This window comes from Pleurodeles waltl, chromosome 11 (genome assembly GCF_031143425.1).
Source record: "Pleurodeles waltl isolate 20211129_DDA chromosome 11, aPleWal1.hap1.20221129, whole genome shotgun sequence".
Taxonomy (NCBI): Eukaryota; Metazoa; Chordata; class Amphibia; order Caudata; family Salamandridae; genus Pleurodeles; species Pleurodeles waltl.
Genome location: NC_090450.1, coordinates 821306708 through 821331762, shown reverse-complemented (window position 1 = coordinate 821331762; position 25055 = coordinate 821306708). Strand labels below are relative to the sequence as shown.

Sequence of the window (25055 nt, the reverse complement as noted above, 5' to 3'; positions counted from 1 at the left end):
TAGCCGCGGTGACGGTATGTTGGCGGCTGTCGCCGTGGCGGTAGGCAGTAGTTACCGCCGAAGTTTAAATGAGGGCCTTAATGTCTTTACCATGCTGACATTTTGTTAGTTTGTGTTTTTATAACATTACGAACTACAGGTAAACTATTCCCTTTGTTTTTCGATTTCTTTGCTGTTGTGAGAAATGGTAGTACCAAAAAATATACTAATTGATGTAATGTGAGAGGATCGACAAGAGACAGATTTCAAAATCAATGATTTCATTGTGAGTCATCGAAACCCCTTGTCAGGAAACATTCGCTGTGCTTTCGGAACAGAAACACATAGCCCTTCTTTCCGCCAGCTGGACATGCTGTAAGATGTACATAAGCAATAACAGCACGTGCCTGCCTCCTCGTGGCCATTACGAGACACAACAACGTATTTTAGTTTCTCAAAATTGTGTGACGCAGTTTTAGTGTTGTATTCCTCCACAGCTAAGCAAGCACCCATTACACTCTACACTTTTGCGGGGCATTCCAGCCTTGATGTTGTACTTGTAAATCATTTGACGTGAACGGAAAAAAACACTGTTAAAACAAACCCTAAAAACCCTCCTTTTGAAATTTAAATATTTAAAACAAGACAGGCAGAATGCAGTTAATGAACAAAGAAGAGGCACTCAAACGTCTTGCGTTGATGAGCAGGTTGAGAGAGATTTTGTTACCCCCGTGTAAGCAAATTGATTTTTCACATATTCAATTTGTCACTTGTGGACATAGTCAACTTTGTGAATATAGAGAACACGTGGACATCTATAGAGGTGGCTGGAAAGAGGATTTTTTCACATTGTGAAACGTTTCACTATTGTAACAAGTGAGGCTGCTCTCGGCGCCACCTACCGAGTGCCCAAGGTGAGACGTCTTTGTAACATGTTCGTGCCCTGTGCCATACTGTGGAATAAAGTTATATGCTCTCTGTTTCATCCTCATGCAAAGATGGTCCATAATTCGTTTTATAGTCCCATTTGCTCTTCTGTTCCCTAATTGTTCCAGGCTGTGGAGCATGCAGGCTCTATTGTCTGTCACTGTGTGCAACCGGTCTTCTCAACCCCTCGACGGATTGTAGGAGTAATTCATTTCATGCAGGTCTCGGCCTGTCATCGAGAACAAACGCACGGCCTGCTCTCTGCCCGAGAGTTGTTTGCAGGTAGCCTGTTTCCATCTTCCCTGTTGTTAGATCCCGAGTGGTAGAGATCAATGTGGGAGGGAGGTACATCGGTAGGCGAGGCATGGCATACATAGCGTACAGAATTTTGATTACGTCTAGATCCAGGTTTCATCCCAAGGAAACGCAGAGTCCAACTTTGATCCCACGCACTCGGCTACAGCGAAAAATTGTCCAGAGCGTAACACAAACCTGGCGATTGTGGGGCTCTGGTAACTCTCTTGAGCTGAGACAAGAAAAAAGTAATGGGGCTTCATGATATCTTAGTGATGGGCAAGATAGCATGACGCGCCACTGAGTGATGATGAGAAGCTGAGAGCGTCACAAAAAAAACAATGACGGGGTGATGGCCAAGAAGGAATTCTGGGAGTCAAGAAGAACCGAGGAGCTTCACAACACTCAGTAATGAAGTGCTATACACACAGTGATAGCAAGAAGATAACAGAGCATCACAACACCTCACTGATGGTATGACGGCCAGGACATGGTCTCAGTTGAAACAGAAACAGATAAACAAAGAGGGGTGCATTACACCTTGCTGGGTATTAGTAAGACCTTAACAATAGATTGAGACATACACTAATTCATGCTCTTTCACACAAAACCGTTGAGGCCAGTCAACAGTTGGGATTAGTACGCAATAAGGGAGTAACCATGGCAACACCCCTTCGATCGGTAGTTACAGCTTAGAACTCAAGTCCTATTACCTTTTTCACCAAAACTTCTCTTTCCGAGTAGAAATCATCGAAGGTGGAAGACACAAAGACTCGGACCGTCTTCCATTCTCCAGGGAGTGATGTATCGGGATGCCGGGATGACCGATCCGCTGGAGGAAAGGCGTCAACCATCTTCCACATGTGATCCACATCTGGGGTAAAACTCTGAGACACAAACCCTGGACATCAGTAGGGAACAGCGAGTAAACATTGCAGATACTTTCAAATGCGTTTGGGGGACAGAAAAGGATGTGAAAACGCAGTACCATCGCAGAGTGAGAGCTGCTGAACAGTGAGGGAAGAGAGTGGGGCAGAGAAAAACGGAGTCTATGCGAAGCTTAGCGATATGGCTTGGCTAACATATTTTCTGTATGCCCAGCAGTGCGCTCCGTCAGGCATATTCTAGAAAGAGCTGAAATGTAGGCCCACCACCCCGCTGTTTAGTATAGGCCATATAATTCTAAGTCAGTCAGTACATTCTTTATTTGGTCGATACACGACCATAAAAGCACACAATAAAAACATAAATCTCACTCAATAATGAAAAAACACATTTCAAAATGTAGTATATCATACAAGAAAAGACTAAAAGACATGCTTATTAGAAAAGGCATGTGAGTGCATTACAGCAAACTACTCCAATGTGATCTGTACAACAAAAACATTTATTAAGGGCCTGTATTGTTAGATGTATACATGTTAAGGGTACATCATTACTAACTGGCAGCCCATACAGATTCTATCTTAAAGTGCGGTACAGTGTGCAAAAGAGCATCGTAGATGGGGGACAAACTGCATCACAGGGACAACATGAGAGGAGGCGAACCAAGAGCCTGTCAGCGGGAATGCTACTAAAAAGTAGACTGTACTTAATCTCAAATGTGTAGATAGAATCTATGCTCGGATTCACTATCCACGATAAGTACAGTTCCACCCCTTCTGTAGTTGAAATTTTCACATATCAAAGAACCAATGCCATATCTAGGGACATTGCTATTCTGGCATTTTCCCTGTCAACAGAAAACTTTTGCTTCACCAACTCCTTGGAATGGGCACCAGTGCAACCTGGTGAATCAAAAAGAGTGTTCACCCCAAGATCACAAAAGGTTTGCTTGACCTATTCAAGCCAAGGAATAGCAATCTGATTACTTAAACTAAGACAGCCCTATAAAACCTTGCCAGAAAAGCTGGTCTCAGGTGTGGCCCCCAACTTTAGCCACAAAAGTCATGGAGACATTCTCATTTGATCCGCCAAACAGCCCAAGCCAAGTTGGAGGTGTCAAATGAAACTTGGCATAGGTTTGGAAATGTCCAAGAGCCTGCAGGAAAAAAAATCTACAATGACTGCAAGTTACCCAGACCAGCATAACCCCACAGACCAAACCCATAGGTCCCAGCTCAGAGGCATTGTTTCTGTGGAACAAAGTCACTTCTCTATTTGGCTTGTGGCCTAGCTTTTTTGCAAAGCTCAAATTGCTTTGCAAGATGCCACCAACTTCTGAGCTCTCTGGGTAATTAGCCATCCCATTTCATGTTGGCATTGAACAGAACACCCAAGTAATTAAAATTAGATACCTTGACAAAGGGTATAACCCCAATTGAATAGTTTTTTGGGCCACATGTCAATATAAAAGATTTCTCGTGATTGACTTTCAAATTTAGGTTCCTGATATAATAATTAAATTAATTTAACAGGGACTGTAAACCATTGGCTGTAGGGGCTGTGAGGACTGCATCATCTGTGTTTAGAAGGAAGGGAACCAGGTGAAGCTCGATTTTAGGAACGTCCTTGACGCGTGAAGCTAGTCCTGAATTTAAGGCATTGATGTAATGTAAGAATAAAAAATGTGCCAAGATACAGCCCTGCTTAACCCTTATTGTAAGCCATATTGATTGAGTGCGTTCACCTTTTTGGTATACACATTTTCATTGTAGCATCCAAATGTAGGGTCCTGAGAAGATCCAATGAAGGAAGGTCAATTCCTGCCTGATTCATTCACTCCCACATTTTCACTTTCCCCCTGTAGTGATGCTTTTTTAGTGTTATGTGAGGGCACGTTATTTTAGCAACTAGGTGTGCTGTCTGTGCCCTTCAGCCAAGTAACGTTTCATTTTATTCTTTTAGAAACAATCACATTTGTGGTGATGTTTTATGTTCCTTTATATTGCTGTCCTTTCACTTAGGAAAGCATTTACATTTCTTAGCACAACATACTTTCACTCTGTGCTTTCTCCAGAGCTGCCGCAAGATAGGATTGCCTGCACAGAGTGGTACACCGCGTATCTAGCATTTCACAGAAATATATGCATTTTTACACAGGAATACTATTCTCCACTAGCTGTTTTAATATAAAAACATCTCTCTGTCCCCTGCACATTAGAGGGAGATTCCAGCTAGATGACTACTACCACATGCTGTCTGACTTCGCTACAGCTGCTTGCTGAGACTGCAAGCTCCCTGGCCTATATAGGGATGGTATCTCAATAGACAAGCTACTCCACTACTGCCATATTCAGGTATGGGAGAAGATGTCTCCATGGGGTGGGTTCGGAAGGGTGAATTAGGGTCCATCCTGCTGTGCTTCAACATAGAACATTAGTGACATAGGTAGGAATCGCACATCTTGTATAGTAACAATATGGTGGGACTTTTCTTGTGTTTCACTTTTCTTGTCACCATTCTACTTCTAGTATGTTTTATCATCCTAATTATTGCAGTTACTGTTATTTTATCTAGGGCCGCAGCTTATTCAATACATTTTATTGAACCATTTCCTGCTTCTGTTTGTCTTTGCATATTTGAGACAAATTTAACTGAAAAAAAAGAATGAGATCTGATCCACCACAGTTTCCCTAAGGTGTCACAATGTCATGTGTCTGCTTGCCAAAAATCAACCCTGCTCTTGGGCTTAGGTGAGGCGCTGCTAGCTGGCCGGAAATGGATTAGGCCGACAGCTGTCACATGGTGTGGGATAGAACTCAGTTCCCCACAATTCAGGCCATGCTGTTGCCCAAATCCAGCAGCCTCATTGGTACAATGAGAGCCAGCATGACACCCCTATCAATAAGGTTAAAAGCACAGGCAAGGTCCATGAATGCCATCATGTTTGGCACCCCTCCTGGCTTTGACATATTTCCCTATTATTAGGGACAAGTTAAGCGCTTGTTCAACTGTGCCTAGCCCCGGCCGAAACACATGGTGAACCTTTGAAAAAAGGATGTGGCATCAGCCCAATCTTCCAGTTTACCCAAAATTATTTGCCCTATTATTTTAACAAAAGAATCCAGTAACGAAATAGAGCAGTAACAGGCTGGGAGGTTCCTATCTTCTTTCTTGAAGATAAGCACTATAATTGACTCACTACAGGAATTAATAGGATCCTCCCTTATGACAGCTCAAAGTACATTAGTTATTAAGGGAGCCCAAAATGTGGGATTGTGCCTGAACAAGGTAATAAGGACCCCACTGGGGCCAGGCGCCTTCTCAGCTGAGGAACTCAGAATGGACTTAGTGACATCTCCACCTTGATGGAGTCACTAAACGGATGTTGGTGGATGAGAGGGGCATTGAACAATCTAAGGAAGAGGGCTGATCTAGCACCAGGTTACCTAGGTGAAAAAAGTGGGAGAAATGAGAAATCCAATCATTTGCTGGACTATGGCATTCTATGACTGTAGTTGGGTGTTCTGAAAAGAAGGGTTGATTTACAATCGCCCAGAAAGCTCTGCAATCTCTTAACTGAACTGCTGCTTCCAGGTCCTACCAAGCTTTCGTTCTGGCTTCCTACTTTTTAATATCTAAGACACAATTATATTCATTTTTTGCTTTCCTGATAGCAATTATATTGGGAAGGATTGTGTTGGTGGCCTTTATAACAGCGGCAGTACAATCTGGGTTAAACCATGAGTGAGTTTGTTGTTCCTTAAATGTTTTATCACTCATTAGCATACACAAGACCATTCCACAGACTGCTACAAAGCTGTCTCGAATTTTAACTGGGTCGATATCAGCATAAAGGCAGCACATTATGTCCTCACATGTATCAGTAATCAGATCTTTAAAAAATGTTTTTGGTTCTATACTTTCCCATTTCATACAATCCCCCTTCTTGACGGAAGATTGTAAAGGGGGCCTATTCCTACACTTGGGGCCGGTTTGCGAAGAAAAAGAAAAACTAACAATGATGGGATTATGGTCACTACATTGGAAGGGGGCGAATGTCGCCAACTAGTTTACAAACCAAATACGCCTAAAGTAAAATAAAATCTATTGCACAGCCTTTGCCTCTTCCAACAAATGTAGGAAGTTATTTCTAGTCATAAGGTTCCCTGTTCCACAATACCAGACATAGTACCCACTCCCAGGTTACTTACCTGCCCACAGCAGCTTGATTTCCCATCAGCTTTGGGTCTTTCCTTTTCTGGCCGGGCCAGATTGCTGACCGGGGCATCTCTGGCAGGCCGAGAAGTCATGAAACCCATGGAAGAGAGCGGGGGATTAACCGGGCAAAGAAAATGTCCCAAGTCAGTTCTGAGAGTGTTGTCTCCAGATAGAGAAGAGACTAAAGACAATATATTAAGACTGTGCGGGAAGCAACGAGCTCTGTGTGACAGTGTACAAATAGCTGCTGGGGATGAGTAGACAGTAGTGGGTCAGGTGAGAAAGTTTGTGGAGGTGAGGCACCAGAAGACAACAATCCACAATGCATTGCAGGATTCAAACCATTGCATGTGGGCAGTAACTATGGACTGTGAACTGTGTAGACTGTCCTGAGGAAAGACAGACTACAATAATTAGTTCCTTAGTGTGAAGTGAAGAAGGACAGACTGTACTGGGGAAAGGCAGGCTAGGGCTTCTTAGTTTGTACTGAGGGGGAGGGGAGACCAGGAAATTCTCGCTCGCTACTACGTGGACACTAGGAGAGTTTAATCGTGTGCCGAGACACAGCTTAAGCGCTGGGGAGTCTGAAAAGAAAAGAATGCGCCTGGAAGCTAGGTAGGCTATGATGACGAAATGAGAGAGAGGTGGTCAGACGATACCCTGGGGGCTGACCAGGCCGTATTAGGAAGTGCTAGGCGGACTGCAGCGAGTCGGGATATAAAGTTAGTTGGTTCCTGTAAGTGTACGGAGAAAAATCCGTGTGGGAGGGGAAACAGCCTTTGACCACGTGCGCAGTAAGCACAGGCGGCGTGCAGGTGCAAGAGTGAGCACGCGTGTGAAAAACAGCTGTCTCCAGCCACGGTAAACTGGCTGCTGCGAGGAGGAACGGTCTGCAGTGAGGGGAAAAAGTCGGCAAGCAGCACGGGGAGTCCAGCTACAGAGGTTCCCATAGAGACGACGTGACACCGGTAACTGCAAACCCGGAAGAGAAATGTGAGACCAGGTGTGTCTGGAGAGCCCGAAGCCCTTCAGAGATTCTCCTCCTCGCGCAAGTGCCACCAGCACGCGACTGTGTACTCCAACAATACAAAGAAACGCCCAGACAAAACAAGCATTTGCAATGCAACAGGTCTCGCGTTTGTCTGAGCTTTGTAAACTCCTAACCGGACTTTTCTTGCCACATTAAATGAAAAGTAAAACAGTTTCACATAAGCGAGCCGACTGCCATCATGAGGGCAAAGCAAATACACAAAAGGAAACATAAGTTGGCTCTCTGGTCCCAAACTTGGGGGCACAGAGGAGTTTCCGGGATCAGGCAATGGGGCAGCACTGGGTCCCAGCCTCTCACCTGGATGTTGGTGAGTACAATCTCCCTCTCCATGTTGGATGCCATTTGCCGCCGATCGCTGCGGCTGCCCTGCGCTAGCGACTCATGGAGCGGGCTCCCCGGGGTGTGTGCGTCTCGGCTCCCAAACACCCGGCCCTCGCGGCGCTGTGGCCCCTCAGCCAGCCTCGGTCCTGGAGCTTTGCCCAGCTCGGCATCACGGCTGTCACGCAGCTCCTCGGTCACCGTATGGGAAATAGCTGCTTTGCGGCAGCCTGGTTATGTGACGTCCGGCTGCAGCGGCTGTGCGGAGGAGGTGGCGTTGCTGCCGGCCGGGGACTCCAGGGAGACCCCGAAACTTAGGGAAGGGCAGTGGACGCCCCTGGGGCTCTGATACCTCATAGTCCATGGCACCGGGGCTCAGAGGTATAGAGTTCTTTTGTAAAATGTTCGGTTGACGAGTTAGGCATGGTAATTAAACTATAACAAACATTTGGAATGCAATAGTCTCGTGTTTGCTCGAGTTACAGCTCAGAGCGTTGTAGATTACTGACTGGACTTTTATTGACACACAGACGGAAAATAACAAGAGGAAGAGAGCGAGAGCGAGCTGGCCCTGGAAAAGCCCCCCTCTGATGTTGGTTTATGTTTACAGAGGGAGCTGGTGGGGAAGAGGGACTGAACAAGCACCCACACTGTTGAGGTGAAACAGGCAAATGCCAAATAAAAGTCCCTTACAGAAGAGATAAACAGGACATAGCGAAACTAGCATAATTACACAGTACTTTGTGCTGCTCCCAAAGTGAAAAAAGGCAGGACAAAGAGGCAATCTGACCACTAGCAAGCAAGGATTTTTGAAGGACACTGCAACTAACAAATCAGAACGCTGGAACTCACTCTGTTGTATACTTTAGTATACAGCAGGCCGAATGCTAACGCTCGACCTAAACATTGGTGCTGGTCATTTTAACACTCAGCGTCCAATAATATCCGCTACTCGAACACAAGACAACGGACAAAGTAAATATCCCATGTCTTCCGCAAAATCTCCCTCTGCGATATTTGTAAATATTGGCATGTCGGTTTACTGCCCACGAATACACACCCACCCCTACAGCCCATCAGCAGTCATCAGCACTCCCTGGATCAACCCACCTCAAACTGTCTGCCGGCCGTCAAACTACATACTTAATACTACGCATAATAATCCACCGGTAGACATTCCTACAACTCATACCGAAGTCACAGCCCACTCCCCCACCAACACATACTGCCTATCACACTTCCAGTGTCCAGTGCTTAATTTGTAAGTAAAAATGTGCCGCTGCCCAAAGCCCTCCTCTTAAACACGCGGCTGCTGCAAATAAATGTGGGAACACGGAATACTGAGGCAGCGTAATCCTGAAGCCATCTCGGGCCTGTTCAATCTATATAAAGCCATTTCCCTGCCCCTTCATCTCACTTTAGCAGCTTCCTACTTTCTCCCTTTGTGACGCTTTTTCGTTTTCCCCTTCTTCAGTCTGTCCCATGTGTGTCTTTTCCTCGCAGCAAATGCTCGAAGCTGAAGAATAAGCCCCGGCCCTAAAAAGTAAGTGCAACAACAAGCACAAATTAATCACTGCCAGTGTCCCACCAGCATCATCCACACTCAGATGTGTGAGGCAGGCCCCTGTGACACAGGGAGAGGAGCGTGGGTAAACCCTTCAGGAGACCTCAGTCCCTCCAGGGGGACCCTATTACTTTGCCTTATGTCACTCTCCACAGGGCATACCAGCAGCCACTAGCCCATACTGCAGGCCTGTATTGCCTGCTATTGTGCACTGCGTCATGCTGCCAATATCATTCCTACTGTCCCAGCAAACGTCATAGTACAGACACTCCCAGGTGGCCCATTGGAACACTTTCCCGTACTGCTCACCAGCAGCTACCCCCTGACTTCCCATCATTACACGTCCTCATATTGTCAGCCAGCACAGTCCCTACACTGACAACTTCGATAGATACCTCTGTTCACCTTTAGTGGAAATTACACTCCCTCTTACCAGCTTGCACACTCCTATAAGCCATTTATTTGGTGTCCTAGGGCAGTCAGAGGCTACTGGGCCCTATCGCGGGGGTGTCGGGGTACTGTCTTTCACCTCTGATGTCTCATGTCTCATGTCTATGCTATAGAACTACAATTAGATAACCAAGTTACTCCTTCAAACTCTTTCAATGAATGAATAAATGGACAAGAAAGAACTATAAACCGCACACCTACACCAGGGCGTCCTGGTACTCAAGTTAGTGAAAGCGAGCAATTATTCTGGGAGGTAAAAGGGGGTAGAAATACATATACAATATTACAAAGTGCAGTTGGGTAATATCTTATGAGAAAAGAAACATCTTTATTAAAAGGTAGATAGTAAAAAAGGGACATAAGAAAACCAAAAGATGCTCACTCCCTACTAGAATGTGATATATATAACTCCAAATGTTATTATGGCTCCATTACACACTAGATTTTCTATAACACTGGATGAAGGCCTATGTCATTGTATAGGGTTGTCCCGATGCAGGCACTGTTTGTAATACGTAGTTCTCTAGTTTATCTCAAGAGCTTCCCTCCCACAAGGGATTCATGTTTGTGCAAGGGATGCAGAACCAGGGACTTGGCACCAGATCTGGTATTTGTACAATCTTGGGCATTACACCAGACAGCTCAGTTGGATGATGCCTCAGCTGCTGAGTTTCCAATTGTTAAAGTAAAAATAAATGGTGTCCCTAAAAAAAATGTTTAAAAAAATCTTATGCTGAAAATCTACACCTTGGGTGGGGGCATTACTTATTCTCCTCTGGTGGCAAACATAGGCCGCCAGAACCAATCAGAGAATTTTCTTTATTCAAAGTTTTAAAGCATTTTCCCAGACTAAAAATTTTGTTGTCCAGCTGTCGCTGCCACTAGAGACAGGATTCCCAGGATAGACGGGTTTGTTCGTATCCCAGATGATATGTATATTGCACCCAGACTGAGCCCACCTCTGTTTCCACTGCTCTGTGAACCTGCAACAGTACAGGAAATGGGATAAGGAAAGTTTCACTGAGACGAATTCTACTAACCTTCAACCGCACGTTTCACACAGCATGACATGGAGCCACAGAAAGGCACCATCCCTGCATACTGACGTCAGTTAATACCGTTTCTATTCTGCACCCTCAGAGGCGGAGAATGCCTGACAGAGTGGATTGAACTGGCAGTGTGCAAATTTAACTTGAGACCTTATCACTGTCGAAAGTTCATCCGCAGAACTAAGAGGTTGGCGTGTGGTGAGAATCTCTGTCAGACATACTGTCTACCAGAAAGACCATTACTGAAACAAAGTAATTTATTCTTCTGATGGATACTTTTAACTGCAGATTTCTCATCCTGATGCCCCGCCTAAGAAGGAGAGACTGAGAAGCGGGCTTTACTCAGTAATCTCTTTTGGGCTAAGCGGGCATAACGGCCCTTCTAAAGCCTTGAGATTCGAGACACTAGTGCCTGGTGAAAGTATGGACGGATGCCAGGGTGTCCACCTGGAAGATGTCTAAAACAGCAACACCCTGAGCCATGGCAGTAGTCGCAGCTTTTTCTCTGAAGAAATTAATTCTGAGGCCCTCAAAGGATCTTTTTTGACCAAGTAATAACATATTTCAAAGCAAGGGACAATACATCATCATATGGTACTTTTTTTGTACCACCTTTCATTTCTTTGCGCTAGCAAATCCGACAAAGAGTTGATCTACTGCATGGTATATCTTAGATCTAACTGCATAGGAACTAAGGGCCCGTCATGGATCCAACCAGTGTAGTCTCACCTCCTCAGATGAATGTGTTGGAAAACACGATGCAGGGCGAGTGAAGGACTGCCCCACATTTAACAGATGGCACCACTTTCGGCAGAAATAATGCCTGGGTCCTAGGAACTGACAAAGCCTGTAACTCAATGAAGCAACGTGCAGAAGTGACTGCGATAAGGAACACTTCAGAGTGAACAGTCATAGAGGACAGCTTCATGAGACTGCAAAGGAGCACACATAAGGACTGTTAAGCCCAAATTAAGGTCCCACTGAAGCATTATAAAAGGAAGAAAGAAAACATAAGTCCAAGCCCTCACAAAAAACACATCACAACCATTGATTTGAAAAAAGCAGAAAGAGATGATAAACAATCTATCACCATGCCCACAACAAAGCTGTGCTCCATTAAATACATAACAAACAGAAGAACATCAGAGTTGCACCAAAAGGGGGTCATCTGCCTTTCCTTAAACCAGGTGACACATTTTGACCAACACTTCGAGCAAAGTGACTTGTGGAAAGCCAAAATAACATCCACTACTTCTGGCAGGAAGTCAAAGCCCCGCAATTGATTCTGTAGAATCTCCAAGAATGGATTTCTAGGTTATGTAATACTCTACCCTGCTGCTGGGACAGCAGATCTTCCCGAAGTGGGAGTCAAAGTTGAGTGCATGCCCTCAGATTCCGCAGTTCAGAGCACCAAACTGTCAGGACCCAATTGGGACCACTACAATCAGTTATGCTTGGTCCTGCCTGACTTTCTTCAAGACTCACTAGATCAGAAAAAAAAGTCGAAATGCATACATGAGGCCAAAGCCCCATTGCAGGTGGGACAGGAAGATGAATTAAAACCAGAAGATACCATCCAGTCTTTGGAGTCCAAGGCCAGCAGAACTTGCTCAGGGGCCATTATCTTGAGCATTTCTTTTTTGCGGAATGAGTTCAACACCCTGAAATCCAAGATTGGTTTCAGGCACCCATGAGTTCTTAGAACCAAGAAGTACTCCGAACAGCATTCCAAGCCTTTCTGTTTCTTGGCTATGGCTTTGATCATACACTTGGCAAATAGCAACACTTCTCTTGAAAGAATAGCGGAATGATTCACTGACATCTTTTCAAACACTGGAGAAATGTGGGAGGGCTCACCCAAGAAGCGAAGAATATGACCTTGCTGAATATGAAGGGCTCATCAAGTTAGTACCAGCAGGACATTCACGCTAGGTACTGTCCTATTGGGTTCAAGTGGTTGTTGGAGAAAGCATTATAGAGGTTTGGCTGCAGTGGTGGAAGATGAGGAGGAATGAAGATGCTGCTGCTGACCTCACCCTCTGGCACTGGGGCCTGCCCCTAAAGCCATGGAAAGTGTGCACAGGGCATTGGACAGCTTGAGAGGGCTTCCACTGGCGATTATCTAGGCCTCTCGAGTATTACTTAAACTTTCAGTATTGCTGGGCGAATTGGTGAGCAGGAGAAAGTAATTGAGTTAACCACGGCTCTGCTGTCAGTAAAATGTTTGAGAGCAGCAACCACTTTGTCACCAAAGATTCTGCACTCGTCATAGGGCAACTCCAAAGAGAATTCTGGACATTACCACAAAACTCAGTAGATCATAACCAAGCATGACGCCTGATAGAGTCACTTGTGCCCTTGTCACAAGCAACAGAATCAGGGATGTTCAGACCAGAACACAAAATGTTTTTAGCAGCGTACTGACTGACCATCCTGTGGAAGCATTGCGGAAATCCTCAAGCACCGTGAGCAAAGCCAGTACACCATATGCTAATTCCGGGAGCCCATTGTTCGGCTTGCAGATGAAAAAAACCTGCTTGCCCATTGTCTCACTGTTTTTGGACTTCCTGTCTGGAGGATCCAAAAAAGTAGTTTTTATATTAACTGCCCGGTGAAGGGCTGAATAACTAGGCTCTCAAAAGTAAGATGTAGCGTCAGGAATTTTACCAGATAATGGACCGGAAACTTTGCAATAGCTCGCCAGCACTGGTAGCTGGTGTTCACTTTTCTTAGTATCAGTTGCTGCACAGATGTGGCATTTGAGCCATATAGTACCACCACTTGGCCCAGCAATCAGTTCCTCTTCCATGTTTTTTCTGATCTGTCAGCGGCAGAGATGAGGACAGCATCAGATCGATCATGAAAATGCAGTGCAACAAAATTAAATTGGAACCCTATTAATTTCAGAGGCCTATGACCATTACAGAATGAAGAGATGGGTGGGATTAGTGAAGATTCTGCAGGCAAGTAGAGCATCCACCAGAAGGATTGTTACCAAAGGTAAGTCACTTTTTCCTCTGATGGATACTTATACCTGCAGATTCCTCACCCTTCAAATAGAGTCCCAAACAGTATCCAATCATGTGGTGGGTCTGATGGAAGCTTGGATAACATAGCGTGGGAAATGGCCATCCCTTCTCACCTCTGATTCCAAGCAATAATGCTTAGTGAAGGTGACGAGGGATGCCCTTACTGCATCTCTATGAAGCTCAGCCACAGAGACTCTCCTTGCCAAGGCTGAGGTTGAGGAGTTTGACCTGGTGGAGTGAGCTTCTATACCCTACAGTGGTTCTTTATGCGGAAGAGTGTTGCAGATCTGGATGCACAAAATGATGCTTTTAGATAGTCATCTTCTGAAAGGTTTTGCCTTGCCTGCTACCTGTTTAACCTATGAGAAGCTGGACGTTAGACCTAGTCTCATTAGTACAGTCTATGCAATAGCTGACCGTCCTCTTGGGATCCAGCCTGTGACGCCTCTCCTCCTCTTTTAACAGATTTGGTGTGGGATAAAATAAAGGAAGGGTGAAGGATTGTTGCAAATGGAAAGGGTCACCACCTTTGACAGGAAAGGAGCTCTGGTTCGAAGGAACAACTTGCTGAGGAAAAAAACATGCATATACGGGACAGACACACAGTGCCTGTAACTCACTGGCATACCAAGTCAAAGTAATAGCCACCACAAAAACAGTTCATCATCATCAATAACCTTAACCCATAACTGAAGGGGCTCAAAAAGAAAGGCCATCAAAAATATCAACACTTAGTTCATATTCCATTAAGCATGATAAATTGGGTAGATGGGAACACATTGGTAAGATGTTTAAGGAACCTGATGAACAATGGGTGATTTAAACAAGGAAGGCTGTTCTTGAAATCAAAGAAATGCAGACAAGGCTGCCACCTATCCCTCAATGGTCCCCAGCCCGTAATACTTCTGTACCAAGGAGAGTACAAAATGAAGCACTTTAGAGAGATGGGCTTTCAAGGGATGAACTTTGTTATCAGCACACTAAGCAACAAATCTGTCCCACTTTCCAAAAATCACTTAGTGGAGACCTGGCATGCAGACAGAACAGCATCAACCACCACTAATGACAGACGAAAGGAGCTTTTGTGTCCCTGCTCACTCTCCAGGCAAGAAGATGGAGGCCCTGGAGGTTGAGGTGCAGGCCCTGTCCCACTGATTCAGAGAGGAGTTCTGCCATGAGGCGTAGATAAAGCAGAGGACATAGGGAGAGGTACAGAAGGTTTGCATTTTACACGCTCGGCTTTGAACAGTAAGTCCTCAGAGTAGGGGAATACCAGAATTCCCAACCTCCTGAAATGAGCCACTACCACCATAATCACCTTTGTGAAGTCTCTAGGTGCTGCTGTCAATTTGAACGGACTGTGAACTGATAGTGAAGAAACTCTACCAAAACCACAATTCCATCCTGCGAGACTGCAGGGTTGGTAGGTGAAAATATGCATCCTGCAAGTTGTTATACTATTCAATCGTCAAGTTTTAGGGCACTGAGTGGTCCCCTGACAGGATGGCCAAACAGAAGTTCAAAGGGGGAAAACCCTACTCCCTTCTGAGGCACCTCTCTGTAGGCGAAAAGCAGACATGGCAAGAGGATATCCCATCTCCTTTTGAGCTTTTTAGGCAGCCCCATGATCATGCCTTTCAATATCTTGTTAAATCTTTCCACAAGACCATTGGTTTGTGGATGGTATGGTGTGGTGAATTTGTAAGTCACCCCACACTCATTCCACATATGCTTCAGGTATGCTGACATGAAGTTGGTACCCCTGTCAGACACCACCTCCTTAGGAAATCCCACTCTGGTAAAGATACCAATGAGTGCTTTAGCTACTGCAGGGGCAGTAGTGGACCTAAGGGGAATTGTTTCAGGGTACCTAGTGGCATGATCCACTACCACTAGGATATACTGGTTCCCTGAGGCAGTGGGAGGTTCAAGTGGACCCACTATGTCCACACCCACTCTTTCAAAGGGGACCCCCACCACTGGAAGTGGAATGAGGGGGGCCTTTGGGTGTCCACCTGTCTTACCACTGGCTTGATAGGTGGCACAGGAGACATACAACTCCTTTACTTTCTGGGACATGTTGGGCCAATAGAAATGGTTAACTAACCTTTCCCAAGTCTTGGTTTGTCCCAAATGCCCAGCAAGTGGAATATCATGAGCTAAGGTCAGAATGAACTTCCTAAACTCCTGAGGCACTACCACTCTCCTAGTGGCACCAGGTTTGGGATCTCTTGCCTCAGTGTAGAGGAGTCCATCTTCCCAATAGACTCTATGTGTTCCAGTGATTTTTCATTTGGTCTTTTCAGCAGCTTGCTGCCTAAGGCCTTCAAGAGAGTGACATGTTTCTTGCCCCTTACACAACTGTTCCCTTGCGGGTCCCCCTGGGCCTAGGAGCTCAACCTGATAAGGTTCTAACTCCATGGGCTCAGTTCCCTCAGAGGGTAGAACTTCTTCCTGGGAAGAGAGGTTCCCTTTCTTTTGTTGTGTTGAAGCTGGTTCCCCAGTCTTCTTTCCTTTTCTCTTGGAGGGTTGGGCCACTATTCCAGGCTCCAACACCACTTTTCACCCTGAGCCTTGCACTGTGCCCTTGTCTTGACACACACCAGTTCAGGGATACCCAGCATGGCTGCATGGGTTTTGAGTTCTACCTCAGCCCAAGCTGAGGACTCCAGGTCATTTCCAAGCAAACAGTCTACAGGGATATTTGGGGAGACCATTACCTGTTTCAGGCCATTGACCCCTCCCCATTCTAAAGTTACCATAGCCATGGGATGTACTTTAGTTTGATTGTCAGCGTTGGTGACTGGATAAGTTTGTCCAGCCAGGTATTGACCAGGGGAAACCAGTTTCTCTGTCACCATGGTGACACTGGCACCTGTATCCCTCAGGCTTTCTACACTAATCCCATTAATTAAGAGTTGCTGCCTGTATTTTTGCATATTAGGGGGCCAGGCAGCCAGTGTGGCTAAGTCCACCCCACTCTCAGAGACTAATGTAGCTTCAGTGTGAACCCTGATTTGCTCTGGGCACACTGTTGATCCCACCTGGAGACTGGCTATTCCAGTGCTAACTGGAGTAGTAGTAGAAGTGGAACCTTTCTTGGGACAGGCCTTGTCTCCATTTTGGTGTCCTTGCTGATTACAGCTACGACACCAGGCCTTTTTGGGATCAAAGTTTTTACCCTTGTACCCAAAATTGGATTGTGAAGAGGCTTTGGACCCTCCCTCCTGAGCAGGTTTTTGGGACCCTGTAGAAGACTCTTTACTTTTTCCCTTGGATGTCTCAACATTCTTCCCTTGGGGAGTCTTTGTGACCCCTTTCTTTTGGTCACCCCCTGTGGAAGTCTTGGTCACCCTAGTCTTGACCCAATGGTCCGCCTTCTTTCCCAATTCTTGGGGAGAAATTGGTCCTAGGTCTACCAGATGCTGATGCAGTTTATCATTGAAACAATTACTTAAAAGGTGTTCTTTCATAAACAGATTGTATAGCCCATCATAATCATTTACACCACAGCCATTAATCCAACCATCCAGTATTTTGACTGATAAGTCAACAAAATCAACCCAGGTCTGGCTCGAGGATTTTTGAGCCCCCCTGAACCTAATCCTGTACTCCTCAGTTGAGAATCCAAAGCCCTCAATCAGGGTAGCCTTCATGAGGTCATAGGATTCTGCATCGTTTCCAGAGAGTGTGAGGAGTCTATCCCTACACTTTCCAGTGAACATTTCCCAAAGGAGAGCACCCCAGTGAGATTTGTTTACTTTTCTGGTTGCAAAAGCTCTCTCAAAAGCTGTGAACCATTTGGTGATGTCATCACCATCTTCATATTTAGTTACAATCCCTTTGGGGATTTTTAGCATGTCAGGAGAATCTCTGACCCTATTTATATTGCTGCCTCCATTGATGGAACCTAAGCCCATCTCTTGTCTTTCCCTTTCTATGGCTAGGATCTGTCTTTCCAAAGCCAATCTTTTGGCCAACCTGGCTAGCAGGAGGTCATCTTCATTGAGGCTGTCCTCAATGCTTCCAGAGTTGCTGGACTCTCCTGTGAGAGAAGCAGCATCTCTGACTATCACATTTGGAGTCAGGGTTGAAGAAACCCTGGTCTCCCTATCTAGGACTGGAGGTGGGAGATCCTCCACATCACTAGTGTCCCCCTCTGTGAGGCCATCATCAGAGGGGTTGTTTTTAGCAAACTCTGCCAAAAGCTCCTGGAGCTGTACTTTGGTAGGGTTTGAACCAATTTTTATCTTTTTGATTTTGCAGAGAGACCTTAACTCTGACATCCTAAGATGTAGGTAAGGGGTGAGGTTGAGTTCCATCACTATCTCTTCTGCAGCAGACATTATGGGGGTGATTCTGATTCTGGCGGGCGGCGGAGGCCGCCCACCAGAATTCCGCCCCCAAAATACTGCGCCGCGGTCTTTTGACCGCGGCGGGTATTTCAAGTTTTCCCCTGGGCTGGCGGGCGGCCGCCAAAAGGCCGCCCGCCAGCCCAGGGGAAAACGACCTTCCCACGAGGATGCCGGCTCGTAATCGAGCCGGCGGAGTGGGAAGGTGCGACGGGTGCATTTGCACCCGTCGCGTATTTCACTGTCTGCCAAGCAGACAGTGAAATACTTGTAGGGGCCCTCTTACGGGGGCCCCTGCAGTGCCCATGCCAGTGGCATGGGCACTGCAGGGGCCCCCAGGGGCCCCGCGACCCCCCCTACCGCCATCCGGTTCCCGGCGGGCGGACTGCCGGGAACTGGATGGCGGTAGGGGGGGTCGGAATCCCCTTGGAGGATTCAACAGGGCAGCGGTACACTGGCGGGAGACCGCCAGTGTTGCCGGTCTGACCGCGGCTTTACCGCCGCGGTCAGAATGCCCTGCGGGGCACCGCCGGCCTGTCGGCGGTGCTCCCGCCGACCCTGGCCCCGGCGGTCTAAGACCGCCGGGGTCAGAATCACCCCCTATGTTTCTAAAAGTTGGAATACTTTTTAAGAATCTACAACTATCTCTAGAACGTAATTCAAACTTTTACAAAACTTTTAAACTCTAAAAGAAATGCTAACAGGAACTAACACAAGGCTCTAGCAGGACTTTTAAAAATTTCAAAAATCAGTTTCTAATGACAATTTTTGGAATTTAGTCGTGTGATCAGGTACTGGCTGAGTAGTCCAGCAAATGTACCCCACCGCTGATCCACCAATGTAGAAAGTTGGCTCTGTATGTACTATTTCAAAGTAAGAAATAGCATGCACAGAGTCCAGGGGTTCCCCTTAGAGGTAAGATAGTTACAAAAAGAGATAATTCTAATGCTCTATTTTGTGGTAGTGTGGTCGAGCAGTAGGCTTATCAGAGGGTAGTGTTAAGCATTTGTTGTACACACACAGGCAATAAATGAGGAACAGTCACTCAAAGACAATTCCAGGCCAATAGGTTTTTATATAGAAAAATATATTTTCTTAGTTTATTTTAAGAACCACAGGTTCAAGATTTACAAGTAATACTTCAAATGAAAGGTATTTCACTAAGGTATCTTAGGAACTTTGAGTCAACACAATATCATGTACAGTTTTAGCAAAAATGGCAATAAGCTATTTTAAAACGAAACACTGCAATTTTCAACAGTTCCTGGGGGAGGTAAGTTTTGGTTAGTTTTTGCAGGTAAGTAAAACACCTACAGGGTTCAAAGTTGAGTCCAAAGTAGCCCCCCGTTGTGGGTTCAGAGCTACCCCAAAGTTACCACACCAGCAGCTCAGGGCCGGTCAGGTGCAGAGGTGCAAGTCGTGCCCAAAACGCATAGGCTTCAATGGAGAAGTGGGTGCCCCGGTTCCAGTCTGCCAGCAGGTAAGTACCCATGACTTCGGAGGGCATACCAGGGGGGTTTTGTAGTGCACCGGGGGGGGACACAAGCCAACACAAAAAGTATACCCTCAGCGGCACAGGGGCGACCGGGTGCAGAGTGCAAACAGGCGTCGGGTTTGCAATAGGTTTCAATGGGAGACCCAGGGGTCTCTTCAGCGAAGCAGGCAGGCAAGGGGGGGGGGGGACTCCTCGGGGTAGCCACCACTTGGGCAAGGGAGAGGGCCACTTGGGGGTCGCTTCTGCACTGGAGGTCGGATCCTTCAGGTCCTAGGGGCTGCGGGTGCAGTGTCTTTACCAGGCGTCGGGTTCTTGGAAGCAGGCAGTCCCGGTGAGGGAGAGCCTCTGGATTCCCTCTGCAGGCGTCGCTGTGGGGGCTCAGGAGGGTCAACTCTGGCTACTCACGGGCTCGCAGTCGCCAGGGAGTCCTGCCTGTAGTGTTGTTTCTCCGCAGGTTGAGCCGGGGGCGTCGGGTGCAGAGTTTAAAAGTTGTTTCTTTGTTGCAAGTTTCAGTCTTTGTGGAACAGGGCTGCTGTCCTCTGGAGTTCTTGGTCCTTGTAGATGCAGGGTAGTCCTCTGAGGCTTCAGAGGTCGCTGGATCCTGGGGGACGCGTCGCTGTTGCAGTTTTTCTTGAAGTGGGGAGACAGGCCGGTAGGGCTGGGGCCAAAGCAGTTGGTGTCTCCGTCTTCTCTGCAGGGCTTCAGGTCAGCAGTCCTTCTTCGTCTTCAGGTTGCAGGAATCTGTTTTCCTAGGTTCTGGGGGCCCCTAAATACTCAATTTAGGGGGGTGTTTATGTCTGGGGGGTTAGTAGCCAATGGCTACTAGCCCTGAGGGTGGCTACACCCTCTTTGTGTCTCCTCCCTGAGGGGAGGGGGGGCACATCCCTAATCCTATTGGGGGAATCCTCCATTTGCAAGATGGAGGATTTCTAAAATTCAGAGTCACCTCAGCTCAGCTCAGGACACCTTAGGGGTTGTCCTGACTGGCCAGTGACTCCTCCTTGTTTTTCTCATTATCTCCTCCTGCCTTGCCGCCAAAACTGGGGCCGTGGCCAGAGGGGACAGGCATCTCCACTAGCTGGGATGCCCTGTGATGCTGTAACAAAGGGGGTGAGCCTTTGAGGCTCACCGCCAGGTGTTACAGTTCGTGCAGGGGGAGGTGAGAAGCCCCTCCACCCAGTACAGGCTTTGTTACTAGCCACAGAGTGACAAAGGCACTCTCCCCATGTGGCCAGCAACATGTCTGTTGTGTGGCAGGCTGGTAAAACTAGTCAGCCCACATTGGAAGTTGGGTATGTTTTCAGGGGGCATCTCTAAGATGCCCTCTGGGGTATATTTCACAATAAAATGTACACTGGCATCAGTGTGCATTTATTGTGCTGAGAAGTTTGATACCAAACTTCCCAGTTTTCAGTGTAGCCATTATGGTGCTGTGGAGTTCGTGTATGACAGACTCCCAGACCATATACTCTTATGGCTACCCTGCTCTTACAATGTCTAAGGTTTTGCTTAGACACTGTAGGGGCATAGTGCTCATGCAACCTATGCCCTCACCTATGGTATAGTGCACCCTGCCTTAGGGCTGTAAGGCCTGCTAGAGGGGTGACTTATCTATGCCATGGGCAGTGTGAGGTTGGCATGGCACCCTGAGTGGAGTCATTTTCTCCCCACCAGCACACACAAGCTGGCAAACAGTGTGTCTGTGCTGAGTGAGGGGTCCCCAGGGTGGCAAAAGACATGCTGCAGCCCTTAGAGACCTTCCCTGGCATCAGGGCCCTTGGTACCAGGGGTACCAGTTACAAGGGACTTACCTGGATGCCAGGGTGTGCCAATTGTGGAGACAAAGGTACAGGTTAGGGAAAGAACACTGGTGCTGGGGCCTGGTTAGCAGGCCTCAGCACACTTTCAAATCATAACTTGGCATCAGCAAAGGCAAAAAGTCAGGCCTGCCTTAATGATCTGCCTGGAGGTGTCCTGGCCATCCGTGTCCACCTGTATAAAGTGTTCTTTTAAATAATCAGACAGGCTTAGCATCGCCATGCTGGCCATTTCCCACAAAGTTGGGTGTACCTTGCCAGCAAGCATACGGCACTCATGGAACACAAGGCCAGACTCCTCACTGAAAATACCTTCCCCTTGACCTCCAGTTTCTTGGATTCTCTGTCTGGAGCCACAATTGTGAATGCCCTTGGAGTTTTTGTGTAGCAAGTTGAGGGTGTCCAGTGAAGGGTGGCCGGACAAGAAGATCAGGTCTCATGGAGTAGGCCTTCATTGTAGGATGATCATCCTATTCACAGCTGGGGCAGAAATTGGCTTGTTCCAAGCCAACTTGATTGGATTCAGCAGGAACTCTTTGAAGGGCAGCATCAGCTCAAAAGCTACCAAAGTAAGAATTAATTACTTCATTAGAATGCTTGACTTTGCCTACACTGTGGAGACTCGTAATTCAAGCATCACTGATGCTTTTATCAAAAATTACATGGAAGGTGCCGACCTCGGGTGGTGCTAGCCCTGAGATGCAGTCCACTGGTGTTTTAAAGCTCCAAGTAATCAGCCATATACGAAGGTGAGAGGGAGATCAAATTTGCCACCTTGTTGCTGCCATCATCATCATGTTGCATGTCAGAGTACACCTGAAAATGTCCCCAATTGCCTGCCAGTACTACTGTGTTGGGGCATAGCCTAGGTTGGGTTTCATTCCTATACCTGGTCTAGTCACCCTATCTGTATACTTCCTGCCTAGAACTCATCAGGATCGCCTTCAGTTTTGGGGACTGTTCCTGAGGAGGGGCTGGCGCTGGTGTCAGCACTGGAGTGCCGTTGGCAACAGTGTGGCTCCAGCCAGCATCAGCGGTGTGCCTTATGAAGTGGCACCGAGTGTGAGCTCATCGGTGGTAACTCAGTCTAAGTCCGAAATGGTACCATGGATCCTGCAGGCGCACTAAAGGGAGCTGCCACATTCCTGAAAAGTGCCATCAAGTGCTGCAAATTCTTGATATGTTGGAGGAGGTGCAGGAACTGTGTGTAGTCCATGTAAATTGGAGCCAGGAATAGCAAAGGGCCCGCACTAGACGGGTAGGTAGTCCCGGAGCTGGCAAGGGGTTAGGAGCAGGGCCCAGTGTTGATATCAGATGCTGCAGGTGAAGAATTCTGAATCAGAGCAATGTCCATCAACTCTGGCTCAAAGGAGGGCTCTCCTTGAGATGGAGCTCATTAAACTTAACCCAATGTGGAACAGTCTCTTCTTCTTGTGTCTTCTTTTCTTTCCCATCAAAGATGGAGAAGAATGTGACTTCTGAGCCTGACCTAGGACCCACATGGCACACAATACATAAGCATGCCACAATCAGTTTTTCATCCCACTCCTTAATTGCCTTTGTGCCCATGAAACCGCATTTCTTGCAAACTCATGGGGGCAGAAATTGACATTTGCCCATGCTAGGAGCGTCTAGGCTTTAACCTCGATTTCTTAGCGAGTCGGATCCTAAAGCACTGCAGAAGAAGAGCATTTTGTGGAACGATCTTTGGAGAGATCAGCTCTGGAATCGCATCGAAGAGCTCAGAATAAGGAAACTGATTATATCATATTTGCAATGCAACCAGTATGAAAACAAGCCACCACCAAATACCAATGCAGTTGAACTATGGCAACATTTCAGGATCCAGACTAAAGCTTAGGGATATTCAAAAGAAGAGAAATTTGCAGATAGGAGCATCCATCAGAAATAAAATTTCCAGGCTGCAAAATTGCTGCTTATGACCTCACATATTACATCACTCATGAGATGTTGTGTGATATCATTGATAATAACACTGATAACATCTGAAATTACATCATTGCATGGCAAGTGCACAATTTAGTTATGTCAGTTGACTATAACTTGTTAATTTCTGTGGTGTTCTTTTAGTTCGAAATTGTATTTTGTAACTTACATCAGTTTAAGATCACTTTAAACATTGTTTATTTTCACTAACTTTCTAAGGTATTCTTAAAGTAAATTAAGGGATTACCATGCTTAACTTTAACCATTGTGTTTTTACAGTGAAATGTGGCATAGATATGTTTATATATGTATATATTTCATGTGTGAATACACTTCCATATATAGAAATAGACAAGTAAGGTTTAACATTAATTATATGCAAATGCGTCTTTACATTTATATATATATATATATTAGCATATACAGACACCAAGATATATCAAATATTATGGTTTCTTAAGACTTTGTAGGTGGGGAGTAGGGTGAACGTAGTCTAGACAGACTAGGGCAGCATGTCAAAGAGGGTATCAGGAGAATGTCATGTCATTGTGCCGGGTGTTAATTGCTGCTAATTAATGTCATTGTGTCAGATGTTTGGATAAAAAAAAAAAAGAATCTATCCATGAATTCATGTTTTGTGAAGATTAGCTACGATGTCAGCAGGAAGTGTCGAAGTCAGATATTGTTGGCCATGAGTTGATGTGCAGGAAGTGGGGAGTGTGAAAGCTGAATTAATCAATAATAAATTTGCATTGATTAGTAACTAAGAATTGACATGAATTATGCTAATATAGAGGAACCAAGTGTTTTGGAAAATGTGCCCATCTAGGTAGCAATCATAATGTGTACGACATTAATAAATAATATTAACTGCTTATAAATAATATGCACATATAGAATTAAATGTATTAGTGGATCGTACTAAGGTGTTGATGAAATGGATTTACTTATTTTACTAGGCATAGAGTAATTGTGAAATTATGGGCCTAGTCGACAAAGCCTCAAAGCTTACTTCATGGCATAAAGAAATGTTTATAAATGTTTTCTGTTTCAAGCAGAAATTCACACAGTACTGACCAAATAGATTTGTAACGTTGCAATGTTAAACTAGTTGATGTCTTAAACTTTCTTTTGAGAATTGTCTACTTGTTACTAGCTACTGATACATTTGTTTCTATGGTGCATGAGAAGCTGAAGTTCCCAAGACATGACAATAGCTTCACTGACTGGAGTTAGGATTGCAACTAAAAAGTTACCGGACGAAACGGGTGATGGGAACGGGAGAAGAGGAGCGAATCATCAACGTGTGAAGGACTGTCTAGTTATATCATAGATTTAATCATTAATTTTTATTGGTTCTACTGCGAACACACAGTGTTCTGACCAATAATGGTGTGAGAAATTACTATGTGAATTTGACATATCCCAACTGCACATAGCAGGAGTAGCGCAGTTCCAGATACCCTTTCTTTCTAGTTTTAGCCTCATCGCATTATTATTGCTATTATTGATTGTTAATGCTATTCCTTAGATTGATGCCCTTTCTAAATTGGTTCGGTTAACCTAGAGCCCAAACGTGGCTGAGCCAATCCCCTTCACCTTCCCCTTTCGAACGCTGACCATACGGATGTCCAACTGACGAAGAAGCCCCTGCTTGCTGATCCATTCAGGAGAGGTATA

At 45.9% G+C, this 25055-nt stretch overlaps 1 protein-coding gene across 1 annotated transcript in view; it reads right to left on the bottom strand.

Moving 5' to 3' along the window:
• LOC138266175 (telomerase protein component 1-like) overlaps positions 1–7266 on the bottom strand; it is a 72547-nt gene extending 65281 nt beyond the window's left edge. The window contains exons 1-2 of the mRNA XM_069214648.1: positions 6297–7266; positions 1914–2087 (exon numbers count right to left, since the gene is read on the bottom strand). Coding sequence (XP_069070749.1) covers positions 1914–2087; positions 6297–6404 — 282 coding nt within the window. The 5' untranslated portion in view covers positions 6405–7266. The remainder of the gene's footprint in view (positions 1–1913; positions 2088–6296) is intronic.
• Between the last annotated feature and the right edge of the window lie 17789 nt (positions 7267–25055).